The sequence below is a fragment of the Epinephelus fuscoguttatus genome, linkage group LG11 (genome assembly GCF_011397635.1).
Source record: "Epinephelus fuscoguttatus linkage group LG11, E.fuscoguttatus.final_Chr_v1".
NCBI classification, from domain to species: Eukaryota; Metazoa; Chordata; class Actinopteri; order Perciformes; family Serranidae; genus Epinephelus; species Epinephelus fuscoguttatus.
The window spans coordinates 29,838,813-29,857,218 of NC_064762.1; the positions used below are offsets into that span (position 1 = coordinate 29,838,813).

At 39.3% G+C, this 18,406-nt stretch overlaps 1 protein-coding gene across 1 annotated transcript in view; it reads right to left on the minus strand.

Moving 5' to 3' along the window:
- Positions 1 to 18,380, minus strand: part of clvs2 (clavesin 2) — a 49,595-nt gene extending 31,215 nt beyond the window's left edge. The window contains exons 1-2 of the mRNA XM_049589827.1: positions 17,992 to 18,380; positions 13,867 to 14,041 (exon numbers count right to left, since the gene is read on the minus strand). Of these exons, the coding sequence (XP_049445784.1) occupies positions 13,867 to 14,041; positions 17,992 to 18,380 (564 nt within the window). The remainder of the gene's footprint in view (positions 1 to 13,866; positions 14,042 to 17,991) is intronic.
- Positions 18,381 to 18,406: the final 26 nt, after the last annotated feature.

Genomic DNA, 18,406 nt, shown 5'->3' on the forward strand with positions numbered 1-18,406 from the left:
AATATATTCAAAATTAAAAGTGTGACGTGATGGATCTCCAAACTGAGCTAGATGCATCCTCTGGAAACTAAGGATATCTGTACAACATTTTGTGCCAATCCATGTCTTTGATGTTGAGATTTCACTGGATATCTGGCTTTTGGTTGTGCAAGACAAAAATTCGGTGATCACCTCGGTAATTAGGATTTGTCCTTAGCAATCCAATCAATCCAAACCACCCACAACATTAAGACACACTAAAGAAAAAGTCCATTAAATGTAAAGGAACTCTTTCTTAACTCTGTTCCTGAATGTATTTTCTGCAACAGTATTGCGTACATAGTGAGCAGCAGTACACCATTAATTATAAATCACACATCATACGTTTACAGTATTTTGTGGTGCACCCGCTGACCAGCCGAGCACCCGTCTGTGAGCGTCTTGGAAGAAAAAGACGGCGAGATGGAGAAATGTGTTTCTGTCTCTGCACAACAAAAGGGAGCCCATCTGGAGGAGAGGGCAGAGCAGATAGCGTGGCAGTCCGACATGTTGCCGTGGCAACGTAGAGAGGGTGGGATGTAGCAGGAGGGAGCCAGGGAGGGTGGAGGAAGAAAGAGGAGGAGGAGGATTTGGGGGGAGTACGACTAAACACACTGTATCGTGCATCTGGCTGCTGATGAAGACGATGATGCTTTTTTTAGGCTCAACAAGAGAAAACGGTGAAAAATAAACAGCAGAAGGGACTTTTTTTTTTTTTTTGCATGATTCCTGCAGCTATTTCTTTTAATTTAGGACTGTATTGTGTTTCTGTAGATTGATTAATGAACACTGGTGAGTCTGTACTACTGCTGAGTTAATTTTTGAACAAAAAAAGATGAATCACAAGCCACCGTTCTCCAGATAATGACATCATATAAAGTGTGCTGCCAGTATTGTCTACGGTGAACAATAATGGAGTGACTAAATTGAAAGAGAGAGAGGGGAGAGAGATAAGGGGGAAGGGGAGGATGATGATGTTGTTAAAGAAAGAGGGAGGGGGAGGGTAAAGAAAACAAAAGTCAAAGGGGTGGGGAGGCCAGAGGGGACAGAGGGAGAGGAGGAGGAGGAGGAGTAGGAGGAGGAGGAGGAGGAGGAGGAGGAGGAGAGTGAAACCAGAAAAGGAAGCCTGAACTTAACCACTTTATCAATGCTCTTTTTAATCAATGTTGAGTCATTTGTACCGGTACAGCTTTTTAAAGGAAGTCGACATTCTTCTTCTACAGAATATTCCTCAAATCAATGAGTCCAGTTTCTTTCTTACTTTCTTATTTAACACTTGGATGGCACAGAGGAACTGGAGGTCTAAGAAAAGGTCAAGATGTCAGATGAAAGGACATTAGATATTTATAACAGGAGAAGTGTTAAAGAATAATACAGCACACCTTTCTGATATCAGACTGACAAGTTTTTAAAACCAACAAACATGAAATATGGAAAATAATGAGATCAACAAAGTCACTACGTTTGTACCAAATGTCACCACAATTGATACAGTGACAGTAGAGATATTTCAGTCTGGACCAGCAACACATTACCAACCATGCTTCCATGTCACGATTATGTTTTCCTCACTGCTGCAGGATACACTAATCCAAACCGTTGCAAGTAAGACATGACAGATCTTAAGTGCTATATTGAAGGCAACTTGACTTGCTTGAGTTTCTTGAGGACTTTTCGAGGAACACGAACTGAAGAAGCCTCTTGGATGAGATGCGAAACGTCTTCAAAAACTCAAGCAAGTCCAGTTGCCTACGATATAGCACTTAGTTCACATTACATGATTTTCACCGCAATTTTGACGTTGCAGAGGATCCTGAGAGCCACCTTGGGTCTGAGGTGAGTCGGCAGATAGTTTGCCACGACGAGTCCTCATGTGTGAACAAGCCTACGAGCAAGTCGCCCCCGTCTGTGACTGGGACTGGATATCTGGCATGACAGAAAACTGGAGAAGTCTGACATGACTGACAAAGAGCATCAGCTAATGACAGGTGGGATACATCCCACATCAGCACGCAGGAGGACGGAAGAAATGTGAGGACAAGCCGCAGGGCTGCCACTTGCCGACTATGGGGTTGTTTCTAAAGTGGAGTTGCTTATTTGGGCTTGCTCTCTAAATGTCGCCTTTCTCTCTCTATATATCCATCTAATAAGTTATTTAAACACATAATAGTCGCTTCTTTTGGGCTTGTTTCCATAGCCCTGGTTGCTTGTATCTCTCCCAAGATCTGGCAACACTGACAAGCCGGCAAGCAACAGCAACAATGGCGGCGTCCACAGGATCACAACACTGGGAAGAATACCCATGCCTTTCCGATGTTTGTAAGTTAAAAAACGTAGTTTGGTGACGTCACCACGTTATCTGGGGCTCTGTCGGCGAGGGCTCGGTGGAGAAATCTTGTGGTGTGCACACAGGTCGTAATACAGTTGGCGAGATTCCCGATGACAGAAACACACGTTGCCAGGTTTGAACACTCAAAAGATTATGATAGTCTCCACGACGCAAAATCAGGGTGAAAATCGTGTAATGTGAACTGGGCTTAAGATTACCATGACCTGCATGACTGAGAATCTTCACCAACACACAACAGACCCACATTACATACAGTTTCTTTGTCAATACCATTACTAAGTTATTTAAGCTATAGTATCTGTTATCTCTTGGCTCTGCTTGACAGTTGAAGCAGAGCCAAGAGTCGATTCTGCAAGGTCAGTGCCTTTATCCTAAATCAATCAATCCTGCAGTGCATAACCAGCTAGTTTTCTGGTACTGCTAACTTTTGCCTTTTAACATCTTTTTGGGACATCTGTCTCTACATAAATTTGAGCCGTACCTCTGCTATGAAACAAATTTCTACCTGCCCGCAGCCTTGGACGTTGACAGACTGTTCTATTAACTATTTTACACATACAGTGTGAGCACTCAGGTCATGGCAGGACGACTGGACCGCACAGTGTGAGAATAAAAATTGTGAGCTTTGGCTTTACCTCACACATCATTTACTCGTATAGAGGGAGTTGGAATTAACATTTCTAAAATGGGCTCAAATTGTACAGTGCATGCCAAGCTTGAGAGGTATTCACAGGTCTACACCTTTAGCTTGCAGAGAGCCACAGAAATACGTTACGCACCTTGTGAAAAATGTGGTGACGTGCGAGACACTGCAGAAGTTTGATTGGACATCAGAGCCGGGAGATGTGATTTCCACATAGTTCTAGTCCCAACATGCATGTGTGAAATTACATGCTACACACATTTGCCCCAGTACTATGTATGCTTGGCATGCACCAGATGTGCCTGCGCCAGCCGGCTCAGAAGGCATAGGCGCACAGCTGCAGACATATAAATTAAGCCTTACCTGTGGATCTTAACTCAGTGTGCATGAATTCCTTTTCAGTAAAAAGAGACTCGATCCAGTTAGATCTGAGGCCAATTAGACTCAATCCAAAATACAGCCATCCCCAACAGACCAAAATAGAAAGAGAACACCGTCCTTGGCAGAAGCATGATTCCCAGTAAGAGCAGCAATACATTTTTTCTTCTCTTCACAACGTGCACTTTCTGTTTGCCTCAAAAAATGTTTTTCATAATGCACCAGAGTTGATTATACATATTGATCTCCAATAAAGCAACAGAACTGAACAAGACTCAATTAGATTTAAGATAATTTAGACTCAGCTTGAGTCTCCTGGTCGAGTCCTGTAAAGACTTGTAATGCATTTCAGTAACTGTGATGTCATCAGCTTTGTTTTAGATAACAGCGATGACTGACTCTAAGCAGCTACTTGTTTGGCTTTAATTACCTAATTAAGGTTGATGCTCATTATCCTGCTGTTTGCAAAAAGCGCAGGAAAACAACTGTTATCATCAGCCCAGCAAGAAGTCCCATATGTTGGACTTTCCCACAAGCACATGAACGCAACATTAAGAGGTTTGGCTATAAAAAAACCATCTAATGGACTAAATCCCATATCCAGATCACCAACAAAACCTAATCTACTGATTCCTGCGTCAAGGTCGACATGTCACCAGATTTGAGCCAAATCCTGCCAACAGACAGGCAGATGTAAGAATGTAAGAGTCGTCATTATTAAGACATTAAAAGCTTTAAATGCAGGTTACATGCATGATGCTGCTGTGTTGTGTCTACTCTACTTATCTGTCAGTGATTCAGGACAGCTCTTTAATTACTGAGTGGCAGGTAGCTGATCTGAGGTCAGATGGTGTCAGGCTGTGACTGATCATCTTAATGAGGTGATTCACATCAGTGACCTCAGACACAAGACATCTATCAGGAGGTTGTTCAAGTGCACCTCCAGCATGCTCAAACAGCTTGTATATTTACAGTAAAAAGAACACTACAAAATCAACCTGTAAGTATAAAAATGTCAATTAAATCAATTAATCGATTAATTAATGTAAAAGAAAATGGAGGTTACAAAATAATTAAAAGATTTCAAAATAAATTATTAATATTCTTAATATTAAATATTCTTTTAATTTAGTTTGCAATGTTTTACGCTGCTTTTAATGTTATAAGGCTTTATGTAAAGCATTTTGAATGGCCTTTGTGTATGAAATGTGCTAAATAAACTTGTCCTATTTTATACTATACTTAATGTTTGTGCACTTTAAGCTTGTAAAAATGTACTTATGGTGCTAAATTAAAAGGAGGCCCAAATGTGATTTTCATAGGGAAACCAAAATATGAAAACAATAAATTCTTCATGAAAGGAATAATAAAAGAAAATAAAAACAATAACATGTTCTTCCTTTTATTCCTTTTATTCAAAATGTTTAGGTGCATTTTGCCTGATAATCATTAAATTAACTCTTACACCACTGTTTTTTATGTAAAGGCTTCAATTTTTAAAATAGCTACAACATCTTTGCCAGATAGTGTTCTCTTATACATTACTTTGGAAATTGTTTTGAGAAGAACAACCCAAAAGCAGGGTTTGCAGACTTGAAACTTTAATCCCTCTGTAACATTGTAATTCTGGAGGATTATGACTGGATGGGTTTGAATTCCATACCGCGCACTGTCTCACCTCCTGTGTTTCCACACACTCTTTCATATAATCTCTTGTATGAGAGCATAAAGAAATGTAAGTGGAAATGTGCTTTTCACACAACTGGGAGAATGGAGAAAGTGCTGTGCTGTAACGAAGAGGAATAAGTGCTCAAAGCCCAGACAATATAGTCTCAGGCAGCACATTAATGGCAAGACGATGGAGAGGGTAATTTAAGGACACAAAGCTCTGTGGAGGACTACCTGTTCTGAATTTTTCCCTCATTAGATTTCCACTGTCTCAATGTTTTCATACATAAATCAGTGAGACAACCTACAGGAAACAGTTTTTTTCCTTCCTAGCAGAGAAGCATAAAGACATCAATGTACACCGGCCGGTTGATTTGTCCAGCACCAAAGTCCAGGGCAGGATTCTGTATCTCGACAGCTACTTGACACGTGCACAAAATTGGCAAAGATATTCATGTTCCCCAGAGGATGATTCCCAAAGCCAGGCAGACACTAATATGGATTTTAGCCCCAAGGGCTGTCCCCCAACTAAGAATTTAGACGACCAATAATCATCATTTAGGGCCATTAGTCAAGTAGTCGCTGGCATGTTTACAATATTAATTCAATAATTTAGTCATATATTTTGGGCGGGGCAACACAATGTTTGAGTTCAAGGTGTGAGAAAGAATAGTATCAGTAACATTGTTAACACTGTGCTACATTACAGAGAAATACAAAACCGTACTAATGAACCTTCATTAATATAGGCCTATGTTTTATCTACAAGTGCACGTCACACACTGAGCGAGCCGTCTGTTAATGACGCTGTCGGCAAAGCAGTAATGATTGTGCTAAGTGGCTAATGGGCATGTAGCTACTTACATGTTTCAGATGATATGTCATGTTTGTAGTCGACCAATGAAGATGAGTTTACATATCACCTTGGGTTCGTCCTTCACCTTCTCAAAATGATCCCACACTTTGGATTTCCTGCCCAACATGTAAATGACCAAGGAAATCTTGTCAACTAATGATCTTTCTGGTCGACTAACATTTAGTTGACTATTAGGGGGCAGCCCTAATTTCTGCCATATCAGCTTTTGTTTCACATGCAGTTTGAGGTGATGACCCTGATCAATTAGCTACAGTAAGTGATCAAAGATCTAGTTCTTCGACGATCTGTCACATTTATGACATATCAGAAATTTTGGTCAAAAGATCAATTATAAACTGTAGTGAGCTTGTTTTAATAGGATCACAGTAGTATTGTAAATGTTGTAGCTACAAGTCGTAACTGAAAATGCAGTGATATAAAACTTAACTTCCCAAAGAATGAATTCTAATATTCTGAGTTTCTGTGCACTAGCTCCACAGTCAAACTAAGGCTACATTCAGACTGCAGGGAAATCAGATCCTAAAGACAGAATGTCTGCACTGTTATATGCAAGTGATCAGATTGGAATTGTGTGTCCAGACAGCACCAACCTATCTGCATGTGGTTGCTGTGGCGTCAGTAACTAGCCATATAGCTACAACTAGCCACATAGCTTCAAGCCACAGAGCCTGAGAAATGAAGGATAAAATCAATCATGTTTTCAACATAGAAAAAAATGGCTAAATAGATTATCTCAGAAAACATTCAGAGTTGGAATTATCCTCTTCAACGATATCACACAAAAAAACATTTTGAAATCCAATTTGAGCAGCCAGAGTGGCCAGACTGAGACAAATAGGAATCCAATTGGAATCACATTTTAAACCACCAACAACTGTGGCTTGGATTCATGTGGGGTTTTTTTGCTGTCCAGACTTTAAAATCAGTTTAATCTGGATGTGCCAAAAATAGATTTAGACTGGCAGTCTGGCCAAGACTTAAATCCAAGATTAATCAGTTACCAAGATTTATTAAGCTGATGGCTCTGGAATTTACCAAAAATATTAACACTCCCCAGAGGATGAACCCTTTGCATGCTCAAGAACTGTTTTCCAGCCCCACACTCACACTTAAATGTCATTATTGTACTCAAAATGGAAAATAATCAAATGAGCATAATGCCATGCAATCATGCTGATAAACCATTAACAGATAGTGCTATGTTCAATACAAATGGAGCAATTTGAGTGTCACTGCTGTTGAGGCTCAAGTGAGCATATAACTCCCCATCTCTCCCCCTACATTTCCTGTCTGCATCTTGACTTATACACTTGACTATGCACCAAAAATAATCCAAAGAAAAAACAACAGCAAACAAATAAACAGTTGCGTATGCGGGGGTGTAATATCCATGAAACCCTCTAGGGGGCCGAGAGCAGGGATTCTGACTCTCAGCCTTCCTCCTGCTTTGTTCCATGCAGCATACTGTGCTACAAATTTGGATCCCAAGGCATGCGGCTTACATGCTATTTGTATTTGCTCAAAACTCACACTGTCAGGGTTGCCATGACAAAGAGTAAATCACAACTGAGGCAGTTCGAGCAGCATTAACATGGAGGACGAGACAAAAGGAAGGCAAGGAGATGACTCAATACAGACAGAACTGGAAGACAAATAGAAAAACGAAAAAGGGTTTTGGCTTCTTACAACGCAAAACGGCAATTTTAGGATACTGAAGTCCGATTTTGCCTCATTGAGAATAGATAAAATTGTCAAGCACAAATAGACAATTAACTTATTTCAAAGTAACAGGTCTTAATTTGTCACCATTTTTAAGCTGATAAAAAACAAGTAAGAAAAAACAATCTCAATAAAGCTATACAAGACAAATACAATGTGGGTAATCTTATATATTTTTTAAAAAATGTATGTTTTGTAATGTAATTGCTATTATTTGTTACAACGTCAGTTCATTTAGACATCAGATAGAATCCAGCACTGAGCATGATGAAATATCTCTGGAAACAAAGAGAAACAAGGACAGCAGCAGCAGCTGAAGCAGATATAAAGTTGCTGATGCACACAGATGTTAACGGAGTGATGTGCTCGGTGTAAATCAGCCATCAAACTACATCAAACCCTCGTACAGTAGAAACTCTGTCCGACTGCCCTGCAGGTGAGTCTGACTCAGCTGTTTTTAAACACTTACTGGTTTAACAGATTCGTAACCAGACCTGCTCAGACTGAAGTGACTCACTGTGGCTGTTGAACAATATTTAGATCTCGGGGTGTGTTTGTGTGTGTGGGAATGACACAAGCTCTACTATTCCTGCATACTGTACACAGGATGAAACATAAATGTTGGATGTATTTATTTATTTATTTATTTATTCACAGCAATGCAACAAATGCAATGTATGTATATATATATTTAATTTGCAGCCACCAAACATGCTAGGCTTTTTAATTGGGGTTAAAACTATATATTAATACATTTGCTGTTGTAGCTGTACTGTGCGATGTTTTGACCACAGCTCTACATCATACCATGTCTTAAATTTTAAATCTGTGTTCATGAATCTTAATATATTTGATTTCTAGCTAAAATTTCTTGCTATTGTTAAAGGGATACTTAGTCAATTTTCAATCAGCTTTGTATCATAAACAATGTGGTAAGCTGAACTGTGGTAAACTTCACTCCATCTTACCAGTGCCCAGATGTATCTGTGGGCACAAACAGCATGAAAGCGGACCAAGAGAGAAGCCCACGTACCTCTCTCTCAAACTCAGATCAAAAGGTAAAACTAGGCAGTGCTGATTAAATATAAACCACGATTACCTCACTGTATTGTCTATTTCCCGTCTAAAATGTCTTCAGAAACACATTTTAGTACACTGTTTGGCTGTAATACGAGAACTTGCGAACAGGAGGAGGAGGACACCATACTGTTTCTTTCAAGGCAAAAATTGAGGCTGAGGAAAATGTTATCAGATAAAACTAAGCAGTGGTAATCAAGATTCTGCTACTCTGTTTTCTCACCGAAAATGTTTTCAGAATATTTGAGTTTACAATTTAACTGTAATTTGAGATTGTTTGTAACCTGCCGGCTGTCATATTATTTCCTGTGTCAAAGCAGCCAAATTTGCTTTACGTCAGCCACCAGTGCTAGTGTTTATTGGTCCGGTACAGCGCAGTGCATTCTGGCAGTTGTACGTTTTCTGCTTCTTGAGTAAGTGAAGTGAATGCCAGACCTTTTTCTCTGTTATTTTTTAATCATGTAACAACAATGAAAATGAAATTCGTCTTTGAAGGATGAGACTGGCTTTAGCCTATAATATTTCAACTAATCAACATTTTTAACACTTCCAAGAAATCCCATGAGAAGATAAAAACCAACAATGCATTAGTCCCTCGACTTATCAGCTTCAAGCCCAGTGAGGAGTAAAAAATATATTCATAAAATAAATGAGAAAGGCGAGAAAATAATGTATTTGTTGGGCACTATTTTCAGCGGCGGGTCAATCCACATTTGGTGCTCTAGTGAGTATATGTGGCAGTAGGATGGTGTATGTGGGACTGAGTCAAAATAAACTACAGTATGTGTTCATGTCACCCAGTGCAACAGTGTGGCTCACTGATGTGTCTTTAATAGTTTTTGGACAACAATGGAGCTCTATGGCACAGAGGAAGAAGCTATATCAGGCTCTCAGACACACACTTGTTGGTAAATGTGATTTGTTGACAATAAGGAAAATAAACATCATTACCACCTTGAAATGTGGTTCCCCACCCAGTGGAAAATAAGTTAGATTTTGTCCTTGATGATTTTATTGATGTGGTTTGTGCATTTTATTTGTCAAATCAAATCAAATCACCCTATTACGCTTCCTCCTGCTGTTTTCTGCACCAAATGATGAGCAGCCATTTGTGTGAGTGGTTGCACAGTTGGGAATGACTCAGGGCTCAGCTAATAGCTCCCATCAATAATTCAGGCTCTAATCTGTGACTGGAGAGCCGTCAGAAATGTGTTATATATGGACTCGTCACAGTGATGCACTGGCTGGCGTCTACAGTTTGTTCCCTCAGTCTATAAAAACGGTGAAAGATTTTTCCCAGCATACCACCTCAACTCTGCACTGACACTGCAAGAAAAGTAATTCTTACAGAAAGTGGAGGAGATAGAAGAAGTATCACAGCATCCTGCTTATGCCAGGTTCACACTGGACGAAGAAGCGCCCCAATACGTCAGTTGTGCAAGCGGTCTGGCCAGAAGTGCATTTCCCAGGGCCGTTAGAAAGTGATTCAACTCCTCTGGTTTTTCCTAATCACACATGGTGCTCTGTCACTGTCTGCTTATGTGTGTGTGTCTGCTCATCTCTGTCACCGTCTGTTTAGACACAACTGACAAATATGTGGAATAAGTTAGCATGGTATGCATATTCCATAATTTATAAGAATCAGATCATTATCATACATAATATATTCTTTACATCGTTCATGATAGGTTATCAGTAGGTTTTCTAGCCAGATATGCTCACAGAAAAAATAGACCAGACGCTAAAGCTGGACACTACAGATTGCGAGCTGGCAAGGAAAGCTCGGCGCTGCGGCACGTCCAGCGTGAACAGCCCAACTGATTAACATGGGTGCCGAAAGGAAGTGGCAATACTCCATGGAAAATTGGCGCGCTTTGCGGCGCTTCCACGTCCAGTGTGAACTTCCTTATGTAGAAATATAGTATTTATTTGAATCCTAGTGGAAGACAAGTGAAAAGAGAGTATATTGCTCACACTTATTTATATTTGGTTTGGTTACTGTGATTTATTGTCCTGTTCTTTTTCCTTTAGCTCACAATGAAAAATATTGGAACCAAGGCCTAAATTTCATCTGATTTCCACAAAAATTAAAGGTTACACGTTGTAACAGGTCTATGCAGTAATTATATTACTGGGTACTGGGGACTCACTAAGATCACATTCAGTCATTAACACTTTGAAATCCTGGTTTAAGATTTTTGTTTTAAAAAGCTCTAAAATGGTTAATATAGCCAATATATACCCTCCTGGAAGGTTGAGTTGCAGAGGGTGTGGAGTGAAAATGTTACCTCTCAATGTTAAATAGGTGAATATAGCCCCGTAACAGCTTGCTAAACTCCCCATATTCCCTAAATAAGGATCTCAATGTCCGGACACATGGTGCTAGCAATATGTCTGTTTGTTTTTTGGTATATGTTTTTGTTTTAAGGTTATTAGTAATAGCACTTGACCATATGTACAATACATATGAACACTTTAAAATGTAGTAAATGCAGTGACACTGAGCCCAAGGAAAATTTTCCAAAGGCAAAGGGTATAAAAAATATATTGTATCGCATCATATCGTATCGTAAGGCATCATACTGTATTGTATCGTATCACACGGTATTGTATCATAACTTATCATGATGTGTAGTAATGTATTGTGCTGCACTGTATTGTATCACATCCTATCGTATTGTAATGTATCGTATTGTATAATACCGTGAGGCATCATATCGTTATCATGTCATATGGTATTGTATCATAAAGTATCATAATGTATAGTAATGTATTGTAATGTACTGTATTGGATCACATCGTAAGGCATCATATCGCATTGTGTCATGGGGTATCATATCATAACGTATAGTAATGTATTGTAACTTATTGTAACGTATTGTACTGTAATGTATCGCATCGCATTGTTTCACATCGATTCGCATCACATCGCTTTGTATTGCATCGCATCGCACCATATCGTATCGAATCGTATCATATCATATCATATCCTTTCGTATTGCATCGTATCACATTGTATGACATTGTAGCATATTGTTGCTTTTGGTATTTTGAAAGTTTTTGACACATTTCATTTAGTACTAAATGAGTAATACGGTAATTAATTAACATCCAGCTTTATTGTTTAACCTTCTTCACAACCATGAACAGGTTCTATGCAGGTCCAATAATAACAAAAGAATACATTTTTGTTGTATCTGTGAAGGAGCTTTAAATGTAAAGTAAAAGGTGAAATACACACACACACAAAAAAAAAATTCTTAAATCTAATCACTGTCTTTTACCCTCAGTGATAAGATTTCCTACTCTTATTTTGACAGCTTTAATACAAAAATATAGGATTCAAATCCAGTGTAAAATTCAAGGAATCCAACTTTGACAGTCTGGCATCCATCACAAGCACATCAGATAATCTTTTTGACCACGCTGCATCTTACTCAACACTTCCCTCTAGAAACACTTCCCCTTAGATTTCACTTTGACTAATGGAGCCCAACACAAATTGGCAGATGACTCACAAGGATGTTGAGAAAGCAATAACACACACACACACACACACACACACACACACACAGACTCGCACACAAAACAGGCAAGACATTTCCTCTCGGGTTTGGCTTGTTACCAGAGAACAGCTGTACACTTTTATCATGTAACTCAAGTTAATGTTAAAAGTGTCCTGACGACACAGAGGAATAATGTGTTTTCACATTATGCCTTTAAAAACCCTCCAGTCGCAGATACAACTCCAATGAGCGCTGTCACATCTCATCTCTCTGTTCTTTACATGCCATGTGAGAAAAACTGGACCCTCATTAGAGGAAGCGAGAACTAAGGAAAACCAAACTGACAACCACTAAAATATCACTTTTTTTTTTTTTTTTTTGCATCATCACCTGCCAAACGAGCCTTGCAAGAAAAACACCCAGCAGTGTGTAATCAGAATGGAAATGTCGTTATTCCCTTAAACAAGCTCACGGCTTTGCCACGGTGCTTGACTTGTGCTTAAGTGGAACATTTTGACTGCAGAGTGGATGCTGGAGGTTTCTTCTGCCACTGGCACTGACAGGAAACATACAATACTCCTGCTGAGGGTCAAGACTGCAGATTTCTAGATGCTATGATAATACTGGGAAAATGTATAGAGTAGAGCTGCAACTAACATTTTTTTCAAGATCAGTTCATCTGTATTGTATTTTCACACTCCTAAACCCCAAACTGACATCTTCAGATTGTTTGTTTTGACCAACCAACAATCCAAAACCCAGAGATATTTCATTAAATTTGATATTAAATTTACAATTACAAAAACCAGCGGAGTGTTTTACATTTCCATTTTATTAAATGATTTGGTTATCAAAATCATTGTAGAATCCAAGATAACTGTAACTGACTAATCCCCTCAGCTCTAGTACAATATACAGCAGTGTGGCATCAATTCAACAAATGAGAAAAAACACTTTAGCTTTAGCTTCAATATGTTTATGATGCGTAAAATGTTTGTTAATTTATATACTATTTTACCAGTTAGTCCTCATACCTCATTAACACCATACACAGTTCGTCAGGGCCTTCCAAAAAAGGGGTTTGGTTCAGTTTAGGCAACGAAAACCAAACCACAAACACTTGTATCAAATTCCAACATTTTGCAAACCCAGCTGTTAACCACCCGCAATTTTTGTAGTTATCGGCTATTGGTCTGATCGCAATAAGCGTCTTGAGGCATCAGTAATCAATACTGTAAGAGATCTGGTGTAGCAAGTGCATATCTGAGCCAAGACTTCCTCTTTGTGTGTGATTAATCGACTAATCTCTGAACAGATATTTGCCATGAATGCAGATAAATAAATAAAAAAGTTATATGCTATAAAGCTGAATCATCATAGGACAATAGCTGATGGGTTCGGCGATTGTGTTTCGGCTAATACCTTCCATCTCTTTACACTGTAAGAGACTGTTTACCTGCCACCCAAACATGACTGGTCAACTCAACTCAAAAGACTACAAATGGAAACCTGAACGCCTCTGAAATCTATTTTTTTTCCCCTTTGCCTTTGCGGAATTTTGTTTACAGAGATTAAACCAACCATGACAACACCATCACCAACAAAACCTTCTGAGAGCTGAGCGTCTTACCTGCAGCCCCTCAATGGCCAGCCGCAGCATGCTGGGAGTCAGTTTGGATGCCTGCTTGAAGGTGAAGTTACTCCAGTCAATGATGAGGATGAAGCCGTTGACCTGCAGCTCTGGATCTTCTATCATAGATTCCAAGGACAGCAGGATCGCCCTCAGTATGTCCACAAATGTGTATCTGGGGAAAATGGAACAGGATTTTTTATTTGCTAGAGAACTGGAGGGAATATTAAGGTACTTAAGTCAACTGGCAAAAATTAATTACAGCCAGACTAGTAAATCAGTCAGTGGTTATGTATGTGAGTTAGAAACTGCAGCACAGAAATGTCAAATTCAGGTTTCAGGTGATTTAGTTTCATCATTGCATAGTTTGTCCACCAGAGGGTGCTGATCTTTTAACTGTAAAATACCCGATTGAGAATGTATTTTAGTTACAATTCAAAACAAAATAAAAGCTACATCCATATCAAGATCGTTTGTTTATGCCATGTGGTTATGTTACGTCAGCCAATATAATGTAATAACATTTTTCATACTCTCAAATATCAGCCTCAAAAAGTCATTTTTTGGTTACGCGATAAAAATAATCAACTATTTTGGTGTTTAATTAATTGTGTCAGTCACAATGCCAAACATTCTGCTTTTCTCTGTCGTACATAGTCTAAAATTGAAGATAGTTGAAGTTTGGTTGGACAAAAGAAGCATTATGGAAAATGCTAATTTGGGCTGAGAGAAGCTATCGTTAGCATTTTTCTTTTTCCTTTTTTAAATTCTACCGATTAACCTCTTAAAAAGGGCTGAGCTGTTAACAATCCAACAACCCAACAACAGGCACAACTGCTGTGTTAAAGTAATTACCCATGCAACATATCTTCCGATTAAAAAAGACTCAAAATACTATCTCAACAGCAGGTACAATCAACGGCTCTGTCACAGCAGCAACAAACAAACAATTACTAATTGTGGACAGCTGTTGCATCATTTCAAATTAGCCGTCAGACTCCATGTACTCCAAATGGTTCATAAACAGATTTGAGTTTAATTTGGCTTTGCCTTGGATGGGCGTTTAAGGCTAATTTTACAGGAAGGACAAAAGGTTAATTAAAGTTAAATCAATTCTGAAAGTAACCATTAGTTGCAGCCCCTGACAAGGATCATTAATTGATCTCATATCATAAATGTCATTGAAAGAGATGGAAACAGTATCTTTTAGTCAGAGTTTGTCAGTATAAATCACTGATAACCTTCATTTTAGTGTAATTTATTCTTGAATTAGAAGAACGTAGACTTCCACCAAGGCCCATAGTCCTGGCTTCTTCCTGCCTGTTTGTCACTTTTGAACTTGACTGGATTTCAAGATGCATCACATTGAATCCACTAAGGCCAAATGTCCTCACAATGTTAACGAAAGTGAAAATGAATTTGTGTATCCGCCCCATGATTTGGATCGCTCCAAAATGTAATGGGTTCCTCCCTGACTCATGCTTCACCTTTCCACCAAGTTTGACGAAAATCAGGCCAGTAGTTTTTTCTGTAATCCGGCTGAAAAACAGACAAGCTGCACCGAAAACACAACCTCCTTAGCCGAGGTAATCATTACGGAGGTATTTACAGTCACGAGAAGACTGCATAGAAGCTGAAAAGTATCTGCTAGTTGTTTTAGTTGCACGTTATAATTGCTTTCAGTGGCGGCTGCTGGTGCTACCTGTCGTGCTGCCTCAGTGAATCCTCATGGGCTTTTACTTCGATGTCCTGTTCAACAGTCAGGTTTTTTCATGTTTGCTACTGCCCTCATTATATTGTCTCCCTCTTCATTTTCCCTCTATGTGATTCTCTAACAAGAAATCTTTTACCTCCCTGTGGCGATAATAAATATGTTTTATAATGTGATTAATTGGCAGCTTAGTAGACATAAATCTGAACAACTGCACACACAAGCTGAGTCTACAGCAGGGATATCCAACCGACCATAGAATAGCTCTACAAGTATTTCTGAAATTTGTCGAATAGAGGAAGAATGAGATGAATAACAAGCATGACATGAAAGAGATTTTACAAATTGATGCATGTTCAGAGAGGTAACATTAATGATTAAATTCACGTATGATTGGACTTTATTCCCTATTACATAATGATTTTGTTGTAGCCTATGGAGTATCTGTTTTCTAGATCAGTCATAACAGAGTAAGATGGCTGCACTATGGAAATTTTTTTTATCAGATATACAACACTATAATCAGGCCTAATGGCACTTTGTCTGGATAATCCGATGTTTCTGGACTGAATTATGTGGTGACAAAAAGGTCAAAATCTCTATGAACTCCAGTTACACAAACACTAACCAGGTCCGATCCTTTTATTAAAGCCAAATTAAATCATGTCCCTATCTAATGGCCCGTTTTCTACCTTTAACCTTAGCCAACCCTGATCCAGTCACTGCAGACTGGAGCTACTTAAGAAACGTATCAGCAGTGGACTGTCTGAATGTGCAGTGGCCCAACAGTTCATCTTGGTGGTCTGCTGCTACTGCTACACAAATTTAATGTGTTTTTCTGACTTTTCCTTAATGTGTGTGTGTTTTTTTTTTTTGTTAATCGAGGTACTTTCATCCTCTAAATTATTTTGAAGTGGAGAAAATCATGTGAAGGTGAAACTACTTAAAGTCAATGGCATATGCAACATGTGACAGGTGGTTTAATGCTTCACTTGAAGGGTTTAAAAGGTCAAAAGGTTAGAAAACAATGGCTAAAATTACTCAAAACAATATGATTTAGTCTGAAAATGTGCAGTATACGGCCAAAAGTATGTGGACACGCTGTCACCTGTGCACCTGTCTGGGGCTGTTTCCACAGGTTAGTCTACATCTCTTAGCTCCTATTAAGAGAAGTCTGAATGTGGCCCTAAACAATTATTTTTTAGACCAGTGGCTCCCAGTTTCTTTTCATAAGGGATCTCTTTCCCATCATTAAGTAAACTGACAATAAAGTATACTCAATGCATAACATTCTTCATTCTTCATTCAGCTTTCCTGATATTTTTTATGAACTTTTATATGATACTCTGCCTGTTTTAAATACTTTTTATTATTTTTATTCAATAATAATTCAAATTTTAAAAGTAAATTGTATTTAGTTTTCTCTACAAAAAATGAATAAAATGCTGAGATATAGGCCTACTGTATTGTTTTTTGTTTTTTTTTAGGTTTTCTTAGACCCCCTAAAATCAAGAAGGCCTTGTGATGCCCTATGAAGCTTTGGCGACCCAAGTGGGGGTCATGACCCCCAGGTTGGTAACTGGTGTTTTATATGATAGTGTGCTTCCAGCTTTGGGGTAACAGTTTATTTCAGCATGGTAATGCCCATGCGAATAAAGCCAGGTTCATAAAGAAGTGGTTTTAATTTTGTCATTCTGTTGTTCTTTCTGTTGACATACAACACCTTTGACCTGGAGGAAGTATTCCTCCTCTTTTGCTCTTCCTGAGATCTCCTTATCTCCACTGTAATGGGTATTTTGTGGGGTATTTATCTAAATTAAGGATCTAAGGATAGAGGGTGTCATGTTGTTTGAATTTTAAAGCTATTTGAGGCAATTTTTTTTGATTTGGGCTATAAATAAAACTGACTGGACTTCTCCCAGTTTGGTATGGAAGAATCTGACTGGCCTGTACAGACCTCTAACCTCAACCCCATCCAACACCTTTGAGCTGAACTGGAAAGCCAACTGTGAGCCAGACTGTATCACCCAGCATCACTGGTGGACCTCACTAATGCTCTTGTGCCTGAAGGGGAGCAAATCCCTGCAGCAGGTTCAACATCTGGTGGCAAAACTAAAACCAGAGGTGGTTTTAACAGCAGATTATAGTCTGTGTTTGGGTGTCCACATACTTTTGGTCATGTAGTGTGTTTTGCCCTACAGCTGATTAAAGAAGAAAGATAGGTTGGTGTTTTCTAATAGATTGTGTGGTGCTGAATGGACAGCTCCATAAACCAGACTGCACTGAGTTATAGTTCATAACACTGCCTCTTCTTTATTCTTTATGTGTTTCTCTTTATATGTCTGATCAGATAACCTAAGCACAGACTTGGCAGCCTCATCGCCACCAGCCCCAAGCCTCTGCCTCTTTATTACCTGCTCTGGTCCCAGTTGGCTGCGAACAGGACTAGTATTTTCCTGCCGTATCTGTCCAGATTGGAGAGCACCCCAGGGAACCCGTCCTTCAGGGCCTGTTTGATGCCTGGGTCCGTCGCTTTCAGGTTCTTGAACATGTCCAGGTTCTGCTGTCGGTACTCAAAATACTGTGCCAGCAGCCGAAACGCCTCGAAGTGGTTGAATTTCCTCGCCCGGAGGAATCTAAGGATAAACGCGTCGTCTGTCCTGAGGAACCCGATGTCCGGCCGGGTGATGATCATGTCCCGGACCTCCTGGATGTCCTGGTGTAAAGTCTCCGGGTTTTCCTTCAGCTCCACCTTGGCCTTCTCCAGGGTCTCTGGAGAGAGGCCAGCCTGTAAGTGAGTCATCTTTTGCAACAGCTGTCCCTCCACGG